The following is an 18,297-nucleotide window of genomic DNA, read 5'->3' on the forward strand; positions in this document are numbered from 1 at the left end:
CGCCGCGCTGCCGCCGGCGTCCATGGTGGTATCCTTTATCCGTCGCACGCGGAGCGCGGAGCGACGCGGAGACGGCCGAGGTGGGGGCCGCATTAGACTTGTCGGAGCCTTATCCTCGCCCATCAATCTTGCGGCGCCAACATTCATTCATTCATTCATTCATTCATTCATTCATTCATTCATTCATTCATTCATTCATTCATTCATTCATTCATTCATTCATTCATTCATTCATTCATTCATTCATCATTCAATTATTCATTCATTCATTCATTCATTCATTCATTCATTCATTCATTCATTCATTCATTCATTCATTCATTCATTCATTCATTCATTCATTGATTCCTCCGATCATCCATGCATTTGCTCATCGTGAATTCATTCTTTCATTTTCGTTCGCTCGCGTCATCTCATGCCGGCGTTCATTACGTTGGCGACCTTGCTGTGCGTGGCGAGCGTGGCGAGCGAGACCGTCTGGCGGGCAAGCCGGTACGCAAGCTACGCAAGCCGGCAAGTCGCGCCCGTAGCCTGTAGTGGGTCATTTCGCTTTTCTTGACCCTGGTCCGCCCCGGTCCGCCGCGCGCCCTGTGTCGATGTGATGCACAGCGCCCCGGGCGGCGTACTCGGGAACTACGTCTGTGTTTTGGTTCGGCTGTGACGGCGTGCGCGGCGCGTAGCCGCGTAGGGCCTCGTAGTGGCGTAGCGCTTAGGTGAGCCGGCGAGACGTGTGGGAGAATGAAGGGCCTCCCGTCCCCGCGAGGGCGCCATGGATGGCGCGCCCCGCAAGGCCCCGGCCGGGGCATGTTCGTGTTGGGGCAGGGCGTGGACCGTGGACGTGGAATGGCACTACCGCCGCTACCACCGCCTCAAGAACTGCCTCAAGTCTGCGCGAGTGAGCCTTCGCGCTCATCCCATGCCACTCCATTCCATCCGAGTGAATACAAATCGGTCGGATGGAGCTTTTCATCACTCCGCTAGGCCTGCCAGCTTGTTGTTTTCTTGTTTCCTCTCGCTCGCAGCCCCTACAGCAGCCCCTGGGACCAACACGCTACTTGGCACTGTTCGCTGCCGTTTAGAAGGGCCTGTGCACCTGCATTCGTTTCCGTCGGCCGAAGAAAAGTTGCCGCTCAAAAAGAACACATCCGAATGAAATTGAACGGCGGTCGCCCAACAGCGGCTCGTGAAGACGCGACAGACGGCAGTATGTAAACATGGTCGCAGTGACAAGGCAGGGCTCCCCGCGCCTCCCTTGAGAGGGAAGGCCGTCGCTCCACCGTGGTGAGGGTACGCCGTAAAAACAGAACAACGCTCCTTCAAATTCCCACAAAACCTCTCTTGACACTTGACACCAATTTTCACTCTTACGGCGGCAGTTTCAGAACGAGTCTAATCCGTCCTCCTTCCCCTCCCCCCTCCCTCTCACTCTGCTTCCACCCCGTGCCCGCCCCTGCCCACCCCTGCCCGCCCCTGCCCGCCGCTACCCCCTGCAGCCGCTGCAGCATCACAAGGCGCAGGAATCAATAGCCTGTGCTTAGCCCGCCCGCCGCCGCTACAGGCAAGGCACAGCTAGGCACAGCCAGGCACGGCCAGGCACAGCTAGGCACAGCTAGGCACAGCTAAGCACAGCTAGGCACAGCAAAGCACAGCTAAGCACAGCTAAGCACAGCTAGGCACAGCTAAGCACAGCTAGGCACAGCTAAGCGCAGCCGGCTCCTTCGGCTGCAGCTTTTCACTCTGAGATCGGCAACCGGCGGGAGTTGTTGCATCCTCCTGGAGCTCGTCCTGTCCCCGCAGCCATTCAAGGCCCTGCATGGCCCCGTCGTGGGGTGGCGAAGGGCGCGAAGGGCAAGCCGCGCGAAGGGCGGCGGAATGGGTAGCGTTTCGTTTTATTAGACCGGCAGCGCCGTGGAAAATGGCAAACAACTGTTGCTTTGGGCTGCATTGCTGCATTTGCGGGGAGGTGAGCAAGTTCTGAATCACGGCGCGGCTGAAGTTTTGAATGGTGCGAAAACAGTGAAACAGTGCGGCGGCGGGGAACAGCGCGGGGGGAATGCCCGTGCGGCTTATCCGGGATTGCAGGATGATGGTCCTCGCGCGGCCGTGGCGATACCCCTCGCTCGGCGCCTCGGCGCTCGCGCGCGGGGTAGCGCCGCTGTTGGCTGTTGCTGCTCATTTCACCGTGACTCGCCCAAGTTTCATAACTCGAGCGAAGCCCCCTCTTCCTCTCCAACCATCCTCCACTGTGTCCGTCTTCTGCCTTCGTTTTCTATTTGCTAAACTTTGTTTTGACTCGGCTAGACATTCAATATTCCGCGAAAAAAAAGCACAAGAACAACACCGCATGTGTCTTCCTGTCCCCAGGGGCGTGTGTGAAGTGGCACCGCAATGAGGGGGTGGGGGTCGTGGTGGGGAGTAGGCGTGGGCGGGCGAGGTTTGGGGGCCGGACGGCGCTCGGGGCTGTGCGGAGGGGTGGGAGAGGCGGCGATGCTGATGAGAGGGGGTGCAAATGGTTGCTGGTACCCATTCCTTCTGAGGATGCCATCTGAGGGTCGGAGACTCGACCAATAGATTCCACCCCCCCCCCCCACCGGAAAGCAGCGCTGGCGTTACTGGGAGTGGCGTGACGTCATTGGGAACCTCCCGGGCCTCGGCGCGGCGGGCGCGGCCAGCGCGGCACGGCGCGGCACCCTCCGCTCTCCGTCTCCCGCTGCGGCGTGGGAGGCGATTCGATCGAAAAGAGGCCCAGCGCCGAGGGAGACGGACTGGCGGACGGGGCGGCAGAGAGAAAGAGACAGGAAGGCGGAGGGTGCGGCGAGAAACACCGTGCCAGCCGAATGACGTCACCAGGGCGAACCGCAGTCTGCACCTAACGAGGCCCTCGACGGGGCGGTGCGACAAACAGGTGCAGTGTGTGAGGGGCGTGCCTCTCATCAGCCGGGTGCAGCGGGGCGTGGAGTGGCGCAGCTACCCAGCCCCAGCGCGGCGTGGCTACCCCCGGCGAGTCTACCCCCGGCGCGGCTCAGCTGGGCTCGGCCGGGCTCGGCGCACTCCCGCATCGGCACTTCGCTGTGCCCCCGCGTACCGGCCAGGGCGGCCAGGGCGGCCAGGGCGGCCGACGGATGGGGTAGGGCGAGACCAGGGGCGGCTCCGTCCGGGGGAGTGCCAGGCCCTCTACGCCAGGCCGGCGTGGCACCCCTCGCGCATGCGCCGTGCCGTCGGCCGGTCCAGGGGGTGGCGGCGAGCAAGGGGTGCGAGGTGCAGGGACGGCCGAGCGTGTTCGGGCCTTCGGGGTGCTAGTCGGCCTGCCCGTCGGCTTGCTCGGAGCGGCCCGGCCCCGCCAAGTCCGCACTGGGCCGCCGGGCATCGATCGTCCGAGGCGCTCCGAGGCGAAGGCGAAGCACTCCGAAGACTCGGGTGGAGCCGAGCGGCGGCGGCGGCGGCGGCGCTCCCGGCCTCGCCATGGGCCGCCCTGCTGCTCGTCCACCCCTGCAGCACCCCCAATCCCTACTGTTCCTCCACCCGCCGCGAACCGTGGACAGCGCCGTGCCGCGCTGCCGCGCCGTGCCGCGAGGCGAGGCGGGCTCGTCGATAGCAGGTTCCCGGCGCCGTGCGCCAGGGGGCGCCAGGGGGCTCTGGGGGGCCGTGCGAGGGCAGGCCGCAGGGCCGTAGGGCCGTGGGGCGGCGCGCTGCTCTGCTGCTCCGCTGCGAGAGACGAGGCCGAGGGGCGGCGGGCCAGTGTCGTACTGGCTGTGCCGAGCGAAGTGCCGAGCAGCCGCGGACCCGCGGAGCACGTGGGGGCCAACGGGCCTGGGCACCGCGACGCCACCGCCAAACCACCGCGGACCCACCGCGGACCCACCGCCAAGCCACCGCGGACCCACCGCGAGGGATGCCAGCCGACGAGCTCCTCGGAAGCTGATCAAGTAAGTGTCAAGTGGTTGCGCGACGCGACGCGACGCCCACCTCGACGGGACGCCCCCCGACACCTGCAGTGCACCTGCGCGTCGCTGGGCGGCCCTTGCTCGCCCTTGCTCCCGGTGAATCACCCCCGCCCCCTCGCAGAAGCCCTGCTGCAGGCCGGGAGGGCCGTCAGGCCGTCAGCCCAGCGTGCGTGGCACGGGCGTGGTAGCGCCGACACCCACGGCGTGCACGCCTAGGCACGCACGCCAAGGCACGGCGTCCGGCCCGCCACGCCGCGCCTCTCGAGTGCGGACTGCGGACGGCCTCCCGAATTAGCCTAACCGTCCATTCCACTGCAAAAGGTTAGCGGTCACGTCCAAACAAACGCGCCAGGACGGCAGCCACCCTGGCGGCCCAGGGCCAGGCGGGCCAGGCAGCGCCGCCATCTTGGGTGGAGAGCGACCCGGACCTAGGCCGAGCATGGCGGACCACGTGCCCCGCGGCCCTTTGGCCAGCCCTTCGGCAGCCCTGAGCCCTCGGCCAGCCGAGCGGGCACGCGGGCCGCGAGGGCCGCGCTGTCGAACCGGGCCGACCGGGCCACTGCCAGGAGTCGCAACCTTTTGGACCATGCCTTCCTTGTTCTCGAGCCGGAAGGGTATCGATCCCTGCTGGATGGCGAGGCTGGCGAGGCCAAGGCGCGCTACGCCCTGCACTTTTCGGGGCGACCGTTGCGAATTGCGGCCGTCAGGGGAGCGACAACGTGCTGCGCTTGGTCGCTCTGTCTCTCTCGCACCTCGCGGATGCCCCATGAGTGCGAGAGAGACAGAGTGATGGCGGGATTCTGCCTGGTCAGAGGGTGAGTGTAGAGGGCAGACACGGCCACCGAGGTGCTCGACGTGGACGTGGTGCCGCTGGCCGATCGGTCCGCGGTCCGCGCGACGCGGTGCTGGAGCCGTGCCGAGGCCCAGACGAGCCTGTCAGATTGAAGGCCGTGGGGTGTGGGGTGGCATCGCCATCCCCGAGCCATCCCCCGCGAGACCAGACAGGAGGCTTCTGCTCGCCCCGTCCCGTCCCGTCCCGTCCCGTCCCGTCCCGTCCCGTCCCGTCCCGCTCCGTCTCATCCCGTGCCGACTCGTCCGGCTGAGGTATTGATTGGCGTGGAGCACGCATCCCGAAACAGACTCCCAGTGCAGGCCCGGTGCACGCGTACGCGCTACGCGCCACGCTCCACGCTCGCGAGCGGCACGCAAACCACCTTCCTGAAAACGCCCAAAGAGGGCGCGCTGCGAGGCTAGCGGCTAGCCTGGCTAGCCACGCCTGGCGGGGGCCGAGATAGGGGTCCAGTCGTTCCAGTCGCTGTCGCGAGTGTTGCGTCAGGGTCCGTCACCTGCGCCCTGCGAGGAGAACGGCCTTCTGGCTGGATTTGGCCTTACTGCAATCGTTGCGCAATTGCCCTTTCGGCCAGCGTTGAAGGTTTTGCAAAGGTTCGTTACAGGGAAACAAGGATTCTCGTCGGTTCGCGTTTCTTCAGGGGCAAGGGTCTCGGCTGGGGTACTGACTGGGTTTTCGCGAGAACGTGTAAACGTGTAGTTGGGTGGGGGTGGGGAGGACGTGTTTGCTGGCTGCCTGTCCACTACGCTAGAGGCTGTTTGTGTCGAACCCTGTTGTTTGCCGGGAAGTCTGCAGGATTTTCATCCCTCTGGCACCCAGGGTCGCCATTTCCACGGACGGGATGGTGCTCTGAAGGACGCGCCGGACTTTGCCTACCTTGGGGATGTGTGTATCGATTCATCGCTGCGTACAGAAACAGGCGATGGGCTGAGGAAGGGGGTGCCGGTGCGGCGTCGACGGCGACGTGTTGGCCACGTGGCGCGGCGCGGCGCGGTGCGGTGCGGCGTGCACCTCGCGAGCCAAGGCAAGTCCCTCGACCCCAGCCCGAACGGCCCGACGGCCCGACGGCCGCCCTGCCCGCCACGTCGTGGACGCGTGCCAAGTTAACGCGTCAAGCTCGGTGCCCCACTGCACTCGCGGCGTCGTGAAAAAAAAGAGAGAAAAACGGCATTATTTTTAGCCATGGAAGCTATTTGCTGCGCGGCGCCGCCCCGACCTGCCAATCCCGTCCTGTCGATCGCGACTCCCGAAGCACTCGGGGCACTCGAGGGAGGCCTCCAGCGAGGACCACGCGCCCACTTCGGCCGCGCCGCGAAAAGCCGCGGATGGCCGCGAATAGCGGCTCTGCAAATAGACTGGAAATACTGCGGCCCTCCCGGCCCCTCCCTTCCCTTCCCTTTCGCATTAGCTCCTTCGGTGAGTTGAGAACGGCACACACGGCACGCACGCCACACACGCCACGGTACCGAGGGGAGGGCTGGGTGACTCAGTGCGTGGGTGGGGGCGGCGCGGGGGTGGCGCTGGGGCGGCGGGGGGAGGGGAGAAGTAGGCCGTGCCGTTCCGGTCAATGGGTGAATGTTTGAGACTGATAAACCCCGCCTCGCTCCCCTCGCTGCAGACAACGCGAAACGGCGTGTGTCAGCAGTGTGCCTGTGTGCGTGTGCCTGTCAGTGTGTGAGCAGCGAATAATTCATTTACTGTACACGTGTGTGCGGCACGTCTACTCTATAATTCTGGTTTATTGGTACTCCCCTCCCTCCTTGCCCCCGTCCCGATCATTTTTATTTTATTTATTTAATAACTTGCTGGCATTTGCTGGGCTTGCTTTGATTTCCTTTTTTGGTAACCTATTTTGTTTTGTTGCAGGTTTTTTTCTGTCCGGCGCGGCTGTCTGTATGAGCCCCCGAAACATTGTTGAGGTGCAGTCGCTCCCGGCCACACAGAATGAGTAAGTAACTCGCGAGTCCCGGAAGCGCGGGCGGTGAGGATGGGGTCTCCCCTTGGGTCTCCCTTGACGCCACTTCTCTGCTTCTTCCGCAGGAATACCGTCTCCTTGTTAGAATATGCTGAAGATACCGAAAGGGCTCAAGAAAAAGAAGAAGGGAAAAAAGGGTAAACATAAAGGAGACGAGGATCTCTTCACTCCCGAGGAGCTCGAGGAGTACAAGAGGCAGAAGGCTCTCAAGGAACAGCAGGAGCAGCAGGAGGCCGAGGCCGCCGCCGAGGAGGTCGGGCCCGACGACCACGCCGCGTCCACTTCCTCTTCCGACCACGGCCAAGGCCACGGCACCGCACCCGCCCCTGCAGCGGCCAGCACCAACGCCAACGCACCGGCGTCCACCTCAGCACCCGAGGACGAGGACCGCTTCCAGGCCCTCCTTGGAGGCGTCGACTCGATCCTCAACAAGACCCAGAGGGACCTCGATCGCATCAAGTCCACCAGCTACTTCCAGCGGAAGCCCACCCCCAGCGAGCTCCAGAGCAAGAAGGCCGAGGGCCCGCCCGCACGGCCAGCAGCACCCACCGCCACCGCGGTAGCCGCCGCCAGCAAGAAGGGCAAGAGGTGGGTCGGCTTCGGGGACGGCGACGAGGACGCTGACAGCGAAGAGGAGCACCCCCAGCACGCCGCGCCAGCACCAGCGCCTGCAGCAGCACCGCAGGCCGCCGCTTTCGAAACGCACGAAGACGAAGAGGAGGAGGAGAGCGAGGAAGAAGAAGACGAAGGGGATGACATCTTCGACACCTCGTACATCGATGTCATCACCAGCGGGGAGGTCAAGCTAGCCTACATCCCGGACAGCCCCACCGAGCAGCCCGACGACGGCGACGACCCGTTCGACACCACCTACGCCGCCAAGGTCATCGGTAACGACGAGGACATCAAGCGCAAGCAGAAACTCGAGAAGGTCAGTCTCGGCATCGCGGTCGACGTCCTCACCGGCAAGGCCGCCCCGCCCTCCAAGCCGCCGCCGCTGCCCGACCACGCCGTCGCCAAGCGCGCCGTCCCGCGCCGCGTCAAGCCCGTCGACCTCCTCAAGCTTGGCAGCTTCGACGACTCTGGAACCAGCGAGGCAGTAGAGGGAGAGGCACCCGCGGCGGAAGAACCCGCCAGTCTCCTCGACGACGACGCCCTCGCTATCCCGGAGGACCTCCCGCCCGTCGGCACCCCCATCATCCCCCCAGCGTCCGTTCTCCCGGCTGCACCAGCACCAGAGGAGGACAAGGAGCCCGCGGAGGAGGACAAGCACATCGACCTCTCCGAGTTCGATGTGATCGCGGACAAGCCGGTTGTCGACCTCCCCGTCAGCAACCTCGCCCTCGTCGCCGCCGCCCTCGGAGGGCCGCCCCCTCCCGCACCGGAAGAGGAGGACGAGTTCGACGACGAGTTCGCCGCGCTCGCCCAGGAGTCCCTGCAGAAGCAGAAGGAGGACGAGGACGAGTTCGCCGTCGACGGCGACGACCCTTTCGACACCAGCGTCGCGGCGGTCGTCCTCGGCCAGCCGGACGAACCCAAGGCCGACGTAGACGTACTCCTCGCCGGGCCGCAGGCGAGCTGGTCCGCCTTCGACGAGGACGAGCACGAGCACCCGCACCTCAAGCCTTCACGACCACCTCCACCACGCCCCGCACCGCCCCCGGTGCACGCCAATGAGGACATCGACCCCTTCGACACCTCCATCGCGCACAACATCCTCCCCGGCAAGACCGAGCTCAAGCTGATAGAGAAAGAGATCCTCGAGCACGACCAGCACAACGAGGCCCGCATCCTATCCAACAGCGACAGCGACTTCGACTTCAACCCCCGCGCAGGCGAGCAGCCTGCCCAGCAGCAGACGCAGGTCAGCTTCTACGTGACCGACCCCGCCGGGGACATCGACCACAGCCCCGTGGTGCACCGCGACCTTCTCGGCGGCAGCAGCAGCGACCTCTCCCAGCTCGGCCACGACCCCATCGCGCCGGCCGACACCGCTGCGGCGGAGGACGAGGAGACTGCCCTCCACGACGACCCCTTCGACACTTCTGCCGTGGACGTGGTCACGGCTCCCGGACGCACGGAGCTTCGCTACCTAGAGAAGGAGATCCTCGGTGACGTCGCTTCCGGTGGAGCCATCGCAGCGAGTGCCGCTCCGCAAGACGAAGACGACTTCGACCCGCGCGCCGAAGAGGCCACGAACAAGGCCCAGCGCCCCGACGTGCTTGGCGTGCACAAGAGCGTCGCCTTCGTGCTACCGTCGCCCGCCGCGCCGGATCTACTCGGAGGAGCCGAGGAAGGCACCAAGTTCTCCAAGCCGCTGACGCCGTACTACGCGGAGGACGCCCCCGACATCACTGCCGACGTCGACCCCTTCGACACGGCCCACGTGGCGTTCGCGCCGGGCAAGACTGAGCTCAAGATCCTCGAGAACGAACTCGTGGGTAGCGCCCCCGACATCAAGCCCAGTCTTTCCGACTACGACTTCGACCCGCGTGGCGCGCAGGCAGCAGCAGCCGCCCCCGTCGACCAGGACCTGTTCAAGGTCGAGGAAGGCGTCGGCCACCGCCCGCTCACACCGGCTGTTGAGGAGGCGGCCGAAATCGACCCGTTCGACACGTCCATAGCGAGCAACATCGCCCCGGGCAAGGCGGAGCTTAAGGTGCTCGAAAACGAGCTCATCACCAACGACCCGCAGACCTCCATCAAGCGCACCTACACGGACCCCGACTTCAACCCGCGCGACGGCCCGGAGCAGGCCAACCAGGACCTGCTCAGCAGCGCCCCGGCGCACGACGCCAAGGCACTCACCCCGGTGCTAGGCGAGAGCTCCTCCTTGGACGGCCCCGAGGACGACGTCGACCCCTTCGACACGTCCATCGCGGCCGACCTCGGCCCCGGCAAGACCGAGCTCCGCATTCTCGAGTCCGAGCTGATCGGCCGTCAGTAAGCGCAAAAGGAAAGCGAAACACAGCCGCCAACATGGACTTCCAGGCAGGAGGGAACCCCTTCCTGATGGACGACGCGGACTACGGCGCGCCGGCCGGTGACGCCGCCAGCTCCAACCCGTTCTTGACCGGCGGCGACTACGAAATGCCGTCCATGGCGGAGAACCCGTTCTTCAGCGCCATGCAGGGCGGCGCGGAGCAGGGCGCGTACGCGGCCACCAACGGCGCCAGCACCAACCCCTTCGCCGCCTTCGCCGACCCGGAGCCCGCTCCGGTGGCGGCGGCGGCCCCCGGCTGGGACGCGTACGGCGGCCAGGCGCAGCCCGCGGTGCAGCCCATGGTGCAGGACACGCGGCAAGTGCCGTCCTCACTCCAGCTGCAGGGTCAGCCCGCCCAGCCCGACTACTGCATGGAGACGGCCGACATTTTCGCGGCCGGAGGCGTGGCGCGCGCACAACCGCCCAGCCAGCCCACTTCGGGGCGCAGCTCCCCGATGAGGCCGCCGCCGCCTCGCCCTGGCCCGCCAGAGGAGACCAAGAACCTCATCTTGAGCGTGACGGGCGCCATGGAGGCCACGTCGTCGCACCTGCTCGACCGCCTGCCCCCCACCCGCACACCCAGCCCCACCCTGATGCGGGACACCCCCAGCCCGCCCACGGACGTGCACTACGCGGACTTCCTCGGAGTGGGCTTGGGCGGCAGCGTCGCGCCGGACACGACCGGCGCGGAGGAGGCTAACCTGCTCGGCGACCTGGACGACCTGGGCGTGCCACCGCCTATCACAGCGCAGTCGATGACGGAGCAGCCCCACGGCAACATCATGGACATGTTCAACGCGGCGCCACCCGCAGCTGTGGTGGTGCCCGCCGCGGCCAGCGGCATGTACGGCGTGCCCGCGCCAGAAGCCGCCGCCAGCGAGCCGCTGCCCGCACCACCCGCACCGGAGATACAGCCCGCAGCACCCACCCCGGCCACCGAACCAGAGCCCGCTCCCATTCCTGTTCCAGCCCCCGCTCCCGCACCTATTCCTGCCCCTGCCCCTGTTACTCCCCCAGCGCCTGTCGCGGCTGAGGTCGCTGCAGTCACCTCGCCGCCAAGCGCCGCCCCCGCCCCGCCAAGCAGCACGCCCGCCAGGATGCCCCCTGCGCGCCCACCCCCGGCAAGGCCTCCTCCGGCGCGGCCCGCACCGCCGCCCAAGGCGCCTTCGCCCGTCATGTCGCCCGTCGCACCGCCCCCGCCCGCACCGGTCGCCGCCAGCCCTGACGCCGCGCACCCGCTGCCCCCCGCACCAGAGGTTCCCGCCCGCACGCCGAGCGCCGCGACGACGCCCACTAGGCCGGACTTGCCGCCACCGCCGTCGTTCGTGCCGGCGATGCAGCCGGAGCAGACTGACTTGTTCGGCACGCACCCCGCCGTCAACGGCGGCCCCAAGAAGACGTCCGAGATCATGAACTTGTTCGGCTCGGACACGGCGGCCGTCAACGCACTCAACTCGGCTCCCGCCCAGGCAGCCAACGACTTCTTCGGTGGGGGCGGGGGCTTCGATCCCCGTGCCGCCCCCGCCGCAGCACCGCCCCCGGCAGCCGCTGACGCGTTCGGCGCCACTGGAGACAGTGACTTCGACGCGTTCTCGGCCAAGTTCGACAGCGTGGGCAGCACCGTCGTCAGCTCTGACCCCTTCGCTGACCCTTTCGGCGGCAGTGGTGGCGCCGCCCCCAGTGGAGGAGACGCCTTCGGTGGGAGTGATGGTGAGTAGTCCGATGCGAATAATGTAACTGAATTAGCCAGTATTTTCTGAATAGTTCCTGACCTTCAAACGCGAATTTGCAGCGTGGGGAGCGAGTGGGACCGAGGTATCCAGCGGTGGCGGTGGAGGCTTCGGCGGCGAAGACGGCTTTGACGACTTCCTGTCGCTGCAGGCGCCGCCCCCCGTGCCGCAGTCCACGCCCGCCCGGGTGTCCAGAGCCGGTTCGGCCGACTCGGACGACGGACCCGACTTCAGAGTGGTCATCAAGTACGTCCCCAACAAAAAACATAAAAAATCAGAAATGTTGTACGTCGTGGTGTTTTAAATGTGTTCCTTGTGTTCCAGGCCGCAGGGCGGCTCGGCGTACGACGCGGCTGACGGCTTCGTGCCGCAGCTCGCGGGGCCCCCGCAGCCGAGGATGCAGACTGCCTTCGTGGACTCGGCGCCGCGCTTCAACCCGTTCGACAAGGGCGGTGAGATGGCGGCCGCCGCGCAGCAGGAGCAGGCACGACCACGTAAGTCAACACCGTGACAATGATCTGTTGGGAAAGAGCAGAGCCTTCTAGCGGCCGTACTCACACTGCACTGTGCCTGCAGCCATGACTCCGCCCGGCGGCGACTTCAAGCGCACCGACTCCGCCGAGACGCCGCCGACGCCGCTCTACGACGAGGACACTTCCTACCCGCTCGAGGACTTCCCCCGAATCCACTACGACGGCCAGGGCTGGGAGATGCAGCTGCGTCAGCCCAACCGCAAGAAGATCACCGGGCAGAGGTAAGGCGCCGCGCCAAAAATGAGTGACTTGTGCATTGTTCGAATCTGCCCAAAATTAAGCCACACTTCATCCGCCCCAGGTTCTGGAAGAAGATATTCATCAAGCTGGTGTACCAGGGTGACAACCCAGTGCTGCAGCTCTTCAACACCCCCAATGACAAAGATCCCTTCCAGGAGCTGCCTTTGCAGCCGTGCTACTGCGTCTCTGACATAAGTAAGCTTGTCACTGAGACAGCAAAAGAGGTCAGCCCGGCCGGTGGTCTAACGCGCCGTTTCCTTCCCCCCGCAGGCGCTCAGCAGTTCGACCAGTACGGCAAGATCTTCACGGTGAAGCTGCAGTACGTGTTCTACAAGGAGCGGCCGGGCGTGCGGCCCGGCCAGGTCACCAAGGCGGAGCGCATCACCAACAAGCTGAGCCAGTTCGCCGCGTACGCCATCCAGGGCGACTACCAGGGCTGCAAGGAGTTCGCGTCGGACCTCAAGAAGCTCGGCATGCCGGTGGAGCACGCGCCCCAGGTTCGAATCCCAAATCACCGCTGTCTGTTTTTTTTTCTTTCGCTCCGGCCGCTGCCGCCTACGAAGCAGCGCTGGGCCGCACCGCAAAGCAGCGGAGTGGCGCGGGCTGGCCTACCTCATTACCATTACCATTAAAGGCTAGACCACACGTGATCGTATGCCCGCTCGACTCCCTCGACTCACGCGAGCCTCGCTCTGTTGCAGATCTCACAGCTGTTCAAGATCGGCTCGCAGAACTACGAGGACATGAAGCAGTTCTCGATCGTGGTGGAGGAGGCCCTGTTCAAGCTGCCCGCGCACCGGGACCGCGCGCTCAACTACAAGCAGGAGGAGGTGCAGATCACGGCCGTGGACGAGCTGTACGTGGAGCAGGACAAGTTCGGCCACGTGGAGCGCCAGATCGCGCGGGTGCGCCTCTTCTTCCTCGGCTTCCTGTCCGGCATGCCCGACATCGAGCTGGGCGTCAACGAGATCTCGCGCCAGGGCAAGGAGGTGGTCGGCCGCCACGACATCATCCCCGTCATCACGGAGGAGTGGATCCGCCTGGAGAACATCGAGTTCACGTCGTGCGTCCAGCTGGACGAGTACGACCGCACCAAGACCATCAAGTGAGTCCCCGCGTCTAACGACCTCGCCTTTGTTTGCGTGTCACTAACTCATTCCCCCGGCCACTCTCTAACCCCCGTCCGCATGCCTTACTAACCACTAACCTGGCCGTCTTGGCGGGGCGCAGGTTCAAGCCGCCAGACGCTTGCTACATCGAACTGATGCGCTTCCGCGTGCGGCCGCCCCGGAACAGGGAGCTACCCCTGCAGCTCAAGGCCGTCTACGTCATCACGGGGAACAAGGTAAGCCAGGCCCGCGAGGAGACGGAGCGCCGAGGCCGAGGCTGCCGAGTGTCGGCGTCTGACCGAGCAGAAAGCAGAAAAAAGCCCAAAACTAACAATAAAAATAATGAAAAAACTATACAACACTGGACTTTGACGTTGGGTTGTATTTGCTACAGGTTGTGCTCCGGGCGGACATCTTAGTGCCTGGCTTCTCCAGCCGGAAGTACGGCCAGATTCCGTGTGAAGACATTTGCGTCCGCTTCCCCATCCCGGAGTGCTGGATCTACCTGTTCCGGGTAGAGAAGCACTTCCGGTACGGCTCCGTCAAGTCAACCCACCGCAGGTGAGACAGAGACAGAGATAGAGGACCGCGATCGGGGAGGTATTGCACACTGGTACTTACCCGACGGCGCCCTTCCAGGACCGGCAAGGTGAAGGGAATCGAGCGCTTCCTGGGCGCGGTGGACACCCTGGACCAGTCGCTGCTCGAGGTCACCTCTGGCCAGGCCAAGTACGAGCACCAGCACCGCTCCATCGTGTGGAGAGTCCCTCGCCTGCCCAAAGAGGGTCAAGGTAAGCACAGCGAGTTGCCCGGGACGAAGCGGGACAAACCAAGGGCAAACTGTACTAAATTGTTCTTTGAACATTCCAACAGGGGCCTACACCACGCACGGGCTCGTCTGCAGGATGAACCTCACGTCGTTCGACCAGATTCCTCAAGACCTCCAAAGTGAGCGCCGTCATGATGTTTGCCTAAGCCCCAGGGGCGCTTTTGGTTTTACTGACACGTTTTCTCCCACAGCGCTGGCGCGGTACGCGTACGTCGAGTTCACGATGCCTCAGACGCAGGTGTCGCACACCACGGTGCGCTCCGTGTCCATCCAGCCCCAGCCCGACGAGCCGCCCGAGAAGTACGTCCGGCAGCTGTCGCGGCACGAGTACAGGTGCGTCTTTGTCTAGACTTGGCGAGAGGGACGGAGCACACTGTTGGGCTGTGTCGTGACGCGCGGTCTCTGTGCAGGGTGGAGGTGGACTTCACGGAGGGCGAGGGCCCCGCGGCCTACATCGCCGCTACCATGACCAAGCCCGCCGCCCCCGCGCCCGCCCCCGCCCCGGTGCCCGAGGAGAAGCACGAGGATAGCGACAGTGACAGCGACTAGGGGCAGCGCCGCGCTGCTGTGACTCGACTTTTGTTGAATTTCAGATGATGAGAAAACATGTATCTTGGATAAGTTAGCTTTTTGCCGTTGTGTATGTGAGTATGTGTGAGTGCGTGCGCGACGAGTGCACAATCTGATTGTTGCATAGCGTGTCACATCCCCCCCCTCCCCTCTTGTTGCGGCAGTGTGCAGAGGAATAAAGTGTTCTTTATTTTCTTCCAACGATCTCGTTGTCTTCAAAGTGTAGTCATTGTTGCAAACCCGTCGGGTATGGATATTTTGGCGATAATGTAGATTTCCATAATCCGCTTTACATATTATAAGATGACTGATAGATACAGTTAAATTAGGTAGACCGTATAATATTCATGAACCGTTGGTTTGTTACGCACGTAAAGCGCACTTCATTGTGCTTATATTATGTACATACTGTATGCCAAAAAGTATTTTGTGAGTTAGCTTAAACTGTAGTGTGTATCAGATAACAAATACTTAATATACTTAATCTAAGCTTACTGAGTGTTAAAAATGTAGGCTGTTACGCCTCCTGTTTTACTCAAATGTACGTACGTAGCGTTAGTCTGTGTACAATATAATATGAAAACATAACTATTGAGACAATATTCGAATCGCCGCACCGATGGGAAAGACACACCCCACTGGTAGTGCTGTACGATGATTAGTCATAAAGACGAGACGATAATTTTGGTTGTATTAGTTCAGCAAAATAACTATGTCTAGATGTATATTCCATGGAACTTGTTGAAGTTCGTCTCAATTAACAGTTAACTTAGTTTGGTGATGTGAACGTAAAGCACTACAGTGAAACTCACACTCTAGCATCATCGCATATTTATTAAGTGTTATTGGTTGAAGGTGTATCCAATATGTTAAGGAGATCATATCATCTTACCGACGTGATATTATTGTTGTTATTGTTATTAAGATTATGTTGGTTTCGAGTTAGCAAAATTATTTCCTTTCACGTTAAGGGATATATGATTTGTCTGATTTGTTCGTAAAAGAGTTCCAGAGTTCTTGTTATTTTTGTCATTCTTTGAAGTTCCTCAGTTCAGTTCCTCATTTATATTATAAAAACAAAATGTATATTAGAGTGTGCACTTATGAGTTTTTGTCTAGCATTTTCTTCTTGTGTGTGTAAAACTAACCAATTTATAACGAAAGTCAGATGAGTGGGTGTGGTAAGCGCACTCGCGATTCTGACGCGAACCCGATGAGTGAAGAAGTGCCATACAGTCGGCTACAGTGTGACGTAGCAATGTAAATACTTTTGTTTCCTTAAATTTCTTTTTCCCTTTAAACTGGTATGAGAGCCACGCTCCGCCAGAGTGCAGAACTGTGGAGTATAATCTAGGATTAGCGACACGCCGCCTAGCGTCGCCTCGATGCGCCTAGGCGAGCGCTGTATATACACTTGTTTTTGTTCCTGTTCATTCACAGGGTCAGTAGGCGGAAGATTCGTGTATTAGTTTTAAAACCGAGCCGTTGTCGTCAAAAACTATGGCAGAGTGACCCGTTAGCTAAGTTGAGATGCCGCGTGGCGCCGAGAAGGCTGCTAAACACCCTGTAAGCCTGAATGTTGTGTTTCCTGCATGACACCCTGGGAGGTGACATTTTTGGTTTGCTTCGTGTGGGCGTTACGGCGGCATCGCCCACTGTGATAGCACAAATATTTGCATTTAGAGGGCAAAAGACGTGTGAATGGTTGAGGCGAGGTGCGAGTGATAGGGATGTGTGCAAGGGTAAGCTTATTTTCTTGTCGTTCGGTAAGTGAGGCGTGACTGGGAGTCTCTCCGTCTTACATCTCTGGAATTTTTTTAAAACATCCAGTAGGGTGTCGGGTAAGGAGCTTCTCAGTGGTCTTCCTCTTTCTTTTTCTTTTACCCCTTTTTTTGGCCGCTGAGGCTTTTAAACCTCCGGCTCAGCGACATACCAAAGACAGCTAGTCACAGAGGTGGGAGCCCGAGCCCGCAGGTGCCACGCTGTGCACCGGGGCTGGTGCTTCGCACCCTTATCGTAGTCTGTAAATAGTGTAACGTTTAAGTTAGGTCATAGTCTAACCTTTTTCGTTCAAGTTATCTTATTAAGTTGACCCATTATTTTTGCGGATGTCACGAAAGTGTTTCCGAAGCGAGTGGATTCTAGTCGGACTTGACAGTCCTAGGTTAATTGTGTGGTTGTTAGACCTTCACGAAGGCGCTCCCATCATGACAAATAAGATACCGTACAAAGTAATGATCTAGAATAAGTGCTATTACAATAACTATTACGTAATGAGGGCCCGTGCAATAAACGGTTAGTGTAGGTGTCTATAATAAGTATGCGTAAATAAATAACACGTAGAAATAGTGTTGATTTCCTTTTTATTTTATTTTGCGTTTTCATCGACAGCTCTAGTGACTTGATGGTCTTGTGGATTGGTGAAGCTTTCGTCGCCCTTTCAGTCCTTGACCGGGACAACTTGGCGACGAAAGTCAAATCAGTTCGCACCCACAGTCTCTACGACATCGATTGTCTCAACTTAAGCGGCAGAACGGAAAGTACTTAAATATTAGGTTTAACCACGCGCACTGCGTGGAACTGTAAAGAATCAGCCTTTGGTTAAAACTTGCTCCTGCGGAGCACCAAATGGATTTTCCCTTACAGTTATTTGTACATACCAATCATATGCTGGGGCCAAACGTATCCTAGCCAATATCGAAGATATTTATCAGCATTTGTGATCTATAGCTTGCTATTAATTGTTGTTACTTGTGATTTCCTTTGCCTTCGTTGTCTTGTTGTTAGCCTCTGCAGCTGCCCCTCCCCCTCCCCTTGTATGAGAGTGCTTGTGTGCGGCTTTAAAGCTTAACTGTCTATGTTAACAAGTATGCTATGTTCTGGAAGTTTATTAAGATGTCGCGCGAACAGAGAACCCTGTGTTTCTCCATTCAATTTGAGCGAACTCAACCATTTTTCAGAGAAATTGTCATTTCTTCGTTCGTTGTGTAAATATGTCTAAGGCCATATTTTTGTGTGACGGCAAATGTTTATGACGCTTGTGTAGTGAGTTATCATTTAGATTTAGGATGGAGCACCATTCGATTTACGTATAACTGGTTGAACGAAGTGTTCATTATACACATCATGTAAATTTTGAACAATAAGGAGATGTATGTATCGGCTTGATGGTAAAAGCACACAAGATCACAAATATCATCTGATCTCATAATTTAAGAGGAAGCATCAGCAAAACATAAAGTTGAGACCAGCGTTCAGTGTTAAAATTTATCAAGTTTGGTAGATCAAATATATGAATGTAAATAGATTATTGCGTTGCCCGTGGCATATTTCATTTATTTTTGATTTGATGGAAAAAAATTGTTAAATTGCAAAGTGAACTCAGCAGACTCTTGTATTCACAGGAATGTTAAGTTGTGTGTTAAAATGCATTTCAAAACGATTAAATAAAGATGAACATATACATGAAGTAAATTGTGAGTTTTTTTTTGTTTCGCAGCAATTGACAGTGTCGCTGTTGTGCAAAAAGGTTGT

At 60.3% G+C, this 18,297-nt stretch overlaps 2 protein-coding genes across 2 annotated transcripts; both read left to right on the forward strand.

The window, feature by feature from the left end:
• The first annotated feature begins 3,760 nt into the window (after nt 1–3,760).
• LOC117644988 (protein stoned-A) lies at nt 3,761–9,748 on the forward strand. The gene is made up of 3 exons (XM_034384859.1): nt 3,761–3,926; nt 6,661–6,742; nt 6,835–9,748. The coding sequence occupies exon 3, from the start codon at nt 6,858–6,860 to the stop codon at nt 9,714–9,716; it is 2,859 nt and encodes a 952-aa protein (XP_034240750.1). The 5' UTR covers nt 3,761–3,926; nt 6,661–6,742; nt 6,835–6,857; the 3' UTR covers nt 9,717–9,748.
• LOC117644980 (protein stoned-B) lies at nt 9,719–18,237 on the forward strand. The gene is made up of 13 exons (XM_034384848.1): nt 9,719–11,462; nt 11,545–11,728; nt 11,807–11,976; nt 12,059–12,236; nt 12,317–12,450; nt 12,526–12,752; nt 12,957–13,360; nt 13,486–13,600; nt 13,759–13,925; nt 14,004–14,155; nt 14,238–14,312; nt 14,385–14,526; nt 14,604–18,237. Exons 1-13 carry the CDS (start codon nt 9,749–9,751, stop codon nt 14,740–14,742), a joined length of 3,801 nt encoding a protein of 1,266 aa, XP_034240739.1. The 5' UTR covers nt 9,719–9,748; the 3' UTR covers nt 14,743–18,237.
• The last annotated feature ends 60 nt before the right edge of the window (nt 18,238–18,297 follow it).

This window comes from Thrips palmi, unplaced genomic scaffold (assembly GCF_012932325.1).
Source record: "Thrips palmi isolate BJ-2018 unplaced genomic scaffold, TpBJ-2018v1 HiC_scaffold_1, whole genome shotgun sequence".
Taxonomy (NCBI): domain Eukaryota; kingdom Metazoa; phylum Arthropoda; class Insecta; order Thysanoptera; family Thripidae; genus Thrips; species Thrips palmi.

What these genes read in the sequence shown, in the direction of transcription:
- LOC117644988 (XM_034384859.1), top strand. Translation starts at nt 6,858, where the DNA reads ATGCTGAAGATACCGAAAGGGCTCAAGAAAAAGAAGAAGGGAAAAAAG.
- LOC117644980 (XM_034384848.1), top strand. Translation starts at nt 9,749, where the DNA reads ATGGACTTCCAGGCAGGAGGGAACCCCTTCCTGATGGACGACGCGGAC. An exon ending in GCAGGAGCAGGCACGACCAC is followed by an intron (nt 11,977 to 12,058) that starts GTAAGTCAACAC and finishes CTGTGCCTGCAG; the next exon opens with CCATGACTCCGCCCGGCGGC. An exon ending in CTGTCGCGGCACGAGTACAG is followed by an intron (nt 14,527 to 14,603) that starts GTGCGTCTTTGT and finishes GTCTCTGTGCAG; the next exon opens with GGTGGAGGTGGACTTCACGG.